The sequence below is a fragment of the Neovison vison genome, chromosome 2 (assembly GCF_020171115.1).
Source record: "Neovison vison isolate M4711 chromosome 2, ASM_NN_V1, whole genome shotgun sequence".
In the NCBI taxonomy this organism is placed as follows: domain Eukaryota; kingdom Metazoa; phylum Chordata; class Mammalia; order Carnivora; family Mustelidae; genus Neogale; species Neogale vison.
In genome coordinates, this window is record NC_058092.1 from 94411440 (window position 1) to 94417235 (window position 5796).

Genomic DNA, 5796 nt, shown 5'->3' on the forward strand with positions numbered 1-5796 from the left:
ACCAAGGGCGAAGGGGAGAGATGTTTAGCGGGGAAGAGCAGACCTGTGTTTTTGTGTGTGTGTGTGACTTAGGCGCATCTCCAAGCGCCCTCTCCGGTTCCAGATCTAGAAAGAGAGCTCTGGATTGCTCGGTGAGCCAGGGGGCGGCGGGGAACCAGGGGCGCCAGTGGCCAGCGACGTTCAGAGGCGGCCCCGCCCCCAGTGGCTGCGGACTGAGAGAGGGAGCCTCCTTAGGTCTGTGCGTCCCGCGGGTGGCCCGGCCTCCGGTGCGTCGTGGGGGCGGGGCCGAGAGAGGGGAGGTCCCTTTCGGCCCCGCCCACCCTTCCTCCGCGGATAAATTGGGAGCACAGCTTCGCGAAGTCTTCGCACTCAGCTCAAAAACCAGCGCCATGGTCATGATCTTGGGTTATTGGGACATTCGCGGGGTGAGCAAAGGGGCTGCCGTGCTGGGTGGGATAGAGGCGCACGGCGGCAGGAAGTGCTGCGCCCTGAGGACCCTTTCTACCAGAAGGCCCCTTTGGAGCTCCCTGCAGCTCAGTCCTTTCTAGCGATCTGTCAGCCTGTGGGCGCGTTCCTGCGCGCGCGCGCGTGTGTGTGTGTGTGTGTGTGCGCTCACGTGCCCACGGGTGGCGGGGACTGGGTCTGTGAGGTTACCTGGTGCAGTGGGAGGCAGCAAGGCAGGACTTCTTCCTTTGACCTCCTCCTCCCTGGGCGTCTCTGGCAGCTTGCTCACGCGATCCGCCTGCTCCTGGAGTACACAGACTCACCCTATGAGGAGAAGAAGTACACCATGGGGGACGGTAATGGCATCCACTTCGCAGTCTGACTTTTGCCCTATTCCTGCTGATCTGGTACCCAGCACCCCATGCCCTGGCCACCTGCAGCTCCCTCTGCCGCCCTCCCCCAGCTGGAGCAGGGCCTGCCCTTTCCCTAACTCCTTCCAGGTGCAGCTGGCCTTAGGAGGCAGGACATGAGAGGGCATTGCTGGACCCCCTGTATGGGGTTTGGGATGGGTTCCTTTTAGGGCTTGCATAAACATTTTGTAAACCTATTCATGCAGGTTCCAGAACATTAGGAGTGTTCTTTGACCCAACACCTGGACTGTGAGACTTAGTGTTTCCGATTCCAGATCCCCCTCTTGGAGTCTTGGCCACTGATCCTTGGTGGGCGCCCTCCAACACCCCTCCCCCTCCCCAGGCCCAATGAGAGTGGGCTCTGGGGGGTTTGTTTCACTCCATCTTCTCTACCACAGCTCCGGACTATGACACAAGCCAGTGGCTGAATGAAAAGTTCAAGCTGGGCCTGGACTTCCCCAATGTAGGTTCAGGGGGTGGCAATGATGTGGGGGCAAGTGAGAAGGGTGTCTACACTGCCTGCTTTCCCAGCTCCAAGGTGACCAGATTTGCCGGCTTCTGCTAGCTTCTCTGCTTCCTGGTTCTTGTCCCTGCCTGTCCCCCATACTCTCTGTTCCAGCTCATTCCTCCATTTTATAATGGATTGATTAAGTGGCTAGCGGGGCAGGCCGTGTGAGTGCCAGGTTTCATGTCTCCCCTTTCTTAAGGGAGTGGGTGCTGGGGAGCCCGTGGCCTACCCACCTGCCCGTGTTTTCCTTATAGCTACCCTACTTAATTGATGGGGCTCACAAGATCACCCAGAGCAATGCCATCCTTCGCTACATTGCCCGCAAACACAACCTATGTGAGTGGGCTGGGGTGGGGATGTGGGGAATGGTGGGGTGCCCCTGGGCCTGCCTGGGTGGGATCCTGAGGGTGAGAGTCTGTTGTGTTGTAGGTGGGGAGACAGAAGAGGAGAAGATTCGTGTGGACATTTTAGAGAATGAGGTTATGGACAATCGCATATACTTTGCCAGGATCTGCTACAACCCTGACTTTGTGAGTCCCGTCCCTGGGAGCTGGGATGGACAGGGTTTTGAGGGCAGCTGGACTCTTGTGTGCCATCTACACTGGGTCTCATTGTCACGTGCACCCCGAGGAGTGACTGATTTCCAAGCCACTCCCTATACTTTCACCAGAGTGACCCTCATATCTCAAGGCATCTGATGAACACTGTGACTCAGTTCCTTAGGGTACTAATCTTAGGGTAGAGTCAGTGCCCAGGGTGGAAATTCTGTTCCTGGATGGTGTGTTTACATTGTTCGCTCAGCACTGTCTTCCTGACAGCCCCAGGCCTGAGCACAACTGGCCAGCAAGCAGAGCAGGGAGATATGGCTTTCTACCTCCCTCTCCTCTGTCTCTCAAACTCCACACCTTTCCAGGGACTGTTCAAGGGCCACTCCTATCTGCCCCCTCAGCAGGCAGAACTGGGGACTTGTTTCCCCAGGCCATTTCAACTGATTACTTCATTGCCTCTTGGAGATGAGTGGTGACAGATCTAGGGACAGCAAGGTGGGGTTCTCTGCCTTCCCACAGCCTCCCACAGATAGGAGGTGGGACTCAGTAGGATCTGCTGAACACGGCTTGGAGAAATCATCGCCTGGGCAATGATGCCCCCTCCAGAGGGGGGCCAGGGCCGCTCACCTCTGGCAGCTGGGGGTCAGGCACAGCCCGGGGAACACCTGCCTCTCTGCCATGGGAGTCTGAGTCTGAGGGTGGTGACGGCTGTTCTGTGCCTCAGGAGAAACTGAAGCCTGGGTACCTGGAGGGCCTCCCTGACAAGATGAAACTCTACTCACAGTTTCTGGGGACAAGGCCTTGGTTTGCTGGGGAGAAGGTAAGGGGAAGGTTTCGGGGGGGTGGGAAGCTATGGGTTTCCCCAGGTTCAGGGTTAGGTGCTCACTGGCCTTTGCCTTTCTTTAGCTCACTTATGTGGATTTCCTGGCTTATGACCTGCTTGATATACTGCGTATGTTTGAGCCCAAGTGCCTGGATGCATTCCCGAACCTGAAGGAGTTTGTGGCCCGCTTTGAGGTGATTTCCTTATCCTTTGTACTATTTATATCTCTCCTGTCTTCCCTCCTTTCACTTGATGCTCTCTTCGTCCTCTTTGTAAAATAAAGAATAAGTAGCATTGATTGAGGCTTTGCTATATCGTGATATGTGCTCAGGATCTTACATACTTGGTGCAAAATTAATCTTTACCACATTCCTACATGGTGGAAAACTTACCACCTGTTATTTACTGGTGTGGAAACTGAGTCTGAGAGGAGAAACCATTTGCTGAAGGTCACAGAGCTGGTTCAGTGTGTGCTGGGCTCTGACTCAGCCAATGGCTTCTGTAGCTAACCGTCCATGGCTGTCCTTTTCCTGGGCCAGAAGGAAGCTCAGTTTCTTTACTCCCCTGGGTCACAGAGCTCAGGACTCTGGGGACATAGCAGAGGTTCAGGAGTGTGCGTGGAGCTGGCGTTAGGAGAGCAGAGCTGTGGTAGGGATGACAGTACATAGAAGGGCACAGAAGGCATTTCCTGGGGATCCCCATGCAGCTTTGCAGCAGTCTGATCCCCACCTGGGGATGCCCTGACATCCCCAGGAATGTTGTTTGTCCTGGGCTGTGAGTGCCTAGGTGGGGTCCCTGTGGAGGGAGTCTGTCTTGAGGCTTCTGTGTTGGGCCCCTTCTTTACCTCCCCATGTCCATGCCCTTTTTCTTTCCCATCAACGGAGATCCTGGGTCAGGGATGGGGCAGGCCATTTCTTTCCAGTCCTGTTGGCCGATCGGATCTTCTCCCGGGTGTGAGGCTCTATGTCAGGCACAGTGGGGACGCTAGGGCAACCTGGGCCTGGAGCCACTGTTCCGGGGCTCAGAGCACACAGAGAACTCAAGGAACACCCAGCCATGTGTGGTGTGTGGGGCTGGGTGGGTGCTGAAGGAGCAGGGTCTGGACCTCACCTGATGGCACTGGTCCCTTCGTTCCTCGTTGGAGGGCAGCAGACTGTGCTTTGTGAGCGATGTGGGGCCGGAGGCATTTGTCCAACAGGAGTTTCAGCCTGCAGTATGTTTGTCTTCTGCATTCCTCAGCAAGAGATGCACTTTTAGGGCTGGTTCTTCTCTGGGTGACTGGCCTTGGGCTTGATGCCAAAGCTGCGGGGATAGCTAGCAGGAGGGACAGAGGATGGCTGTGGGCTACACTCTGTGGCCCCTGGGTCTAGGCAGTGCCAGGATCTTCAAACACTTTAGAATTCACTGGGCCCATGGTGTGCTGGGGCGATGTGCTCAGACACCCCTGAGAGCCACATGCCCCACTGGCTGCAACAGGACTGGGGACGAGGTAGTTGGTGCCCGTGACTTTGGGTTCAGTCAGGCCAGTCAGTTGGACCTTCACCTTTAAGAGGAGTAATTGAGAGTGTGGCCTGGCCTGACTTTATGCTCCCAGCCTCTCCCCCTTCATACAGGTTTTGCTGAGTCACTGGGTGAGGTCTGGCCTCCCCTGCAGGCTGCATGGGCGCATTCTGAGGCCTCTGTTCTGCTGGGGTTCCCTGTGTGGGGAACCCTGAGAAGCCAGGAAGCTCCCTCTGCAACCGGGGGATGTCTGTGATCCGGAAGGGACAGGGTCTGCTGGAGGGCAGGGCAGGAAAGAGGCCAGCAGGAGGAGCCCAGCCCTGGCAAGAGAGCCAGCTGCCCTCCAGCCCTTCCCACCTGGGAGCCCGGGAGCCTGAGGTGGCTGCTGAAGCCACCTGGGCCTCTGCTTCCCTTCTGCTGGATGGTGATAGTGGGCCATGTCTTGTAGGGTGGTTGGTGGGGGTTCCACACCCATCATCGTGTCTGGGGGATCTAAGGCTCCAGGTGGAGTCTTGTATTTTAGTCAGGTGTCCCATTAGTTACAGAGAACTGGACGGGGTGATGTCCCAGAGCCGGGGACCGCAGGGAAAATGTGCCGTGTGTCAGCGCTGACCTCATGAGGAATAGTCCTGACCTCAGGTTGCCTCTGTGCGGTAGCAGACCAGAGATATGACCTTCTTTTTCCACCCTCAGGGCCTGAAGAAGATCTCTGCCTACATGAAGTCCAGCCGCTTCCTCCCAGGCCCTCTGTTTCTAAAGGTTGCCAGGTGGGGCAACAAGTAGGGCCAAGTGGGAGGAGATGCCAGCGAGGGGCCAGAGCTGTGCTCGGTGTTTGTCCCCGAACAGCAGTCTTGCCTCTCTGTCCTTTGGTGCATTCCTTTGTTCCCATGAAATACCTGTCAGTCCCCTTTTCTCCTTCCCAACCCTGTCTTCATCCGGACCCTTTGACGTAGCTCTCTACTTCAGCAAATTTCCTCCCCCACCAGTGTTATCCCTCCTGCACTAAAACCAACTGGAGCATTCTTCAATTGGCAGTTGCTGTTCCCTCTACTGGCCTAGGGAGCTCATCCCCAAGCCCCCTAGCACTGCCCCAAATCCCCGTGTGACCCGGGGTCCCAGGCCCGGCTGTCCCAGGGTGGTCCTACCCAGCCCTGCATGATCTGCAGTAAAGCCTTACTCACTCTGACCTGGCTTGTGTTCTTCTGTTCTGGTCTTTGGAGTCAGGGCCACATGTGTCTGGGGACATGGCGTTCCCTTTTCCAGTGTCTGTTGTACCAGCTCAGTGGATCGGGATGTGTGTGAGGTGCCAAGAAAGGGGACATGTAGGATTATAAGGATTCTTGCTTATTTCTGTCTATTTCATATACTTCTGTGCCTGAGCATGAGGTCTCTACAGAACCAGGGAGGCCTGGGTCCCTCCTTAATGCAGTATTCCTGGAGTGTCCTGAAAGCTTGCAGAAGCTCTCTGTGTGGCTGTCTGGGGGCTCTTTGGGCTTGGGTAGTCCACTGATAGTGTGGGATCCTGGCCAACTGCACACTGTCTCCCTTCCCTGGGTGTTATCC

The 5796-nt window shown here is 56.3% G+C and overlaps 1 protein-coding gene across 1 annotated transcript; it reads left to right on the forward strand.

Annotated features, from left to right (window-relative positions):
- The first annotated feature begins 314 nt into the window (after window positions 1-314).
- LOC122900300 (glutathione S-transferase Mu 1) lies at window positions 315-5419 on the forward strand. Its single transcript, XM_044238863.1, has 8 exons — window positions 315-425; window positions 725-800; window positions 1253-1317; window positions 1617-1698; window positions 1792-1892; window positions 2635-2730; window positions 2817-2927; window positions 4927-5419. Exons 1-8 carry the CDS (start codon window positions 390-392, stop codon window positions 5014-5016), a joined length of 657 nt encoding a protein of 218 aa, XP_044094798.1. The 5' UTR covers window positions 315-389; the 3' UTR covers window positions 5017-5419.
- The last annotated feature ends 377 nt before the right edge of the window (window positions 5420-5796 follow it).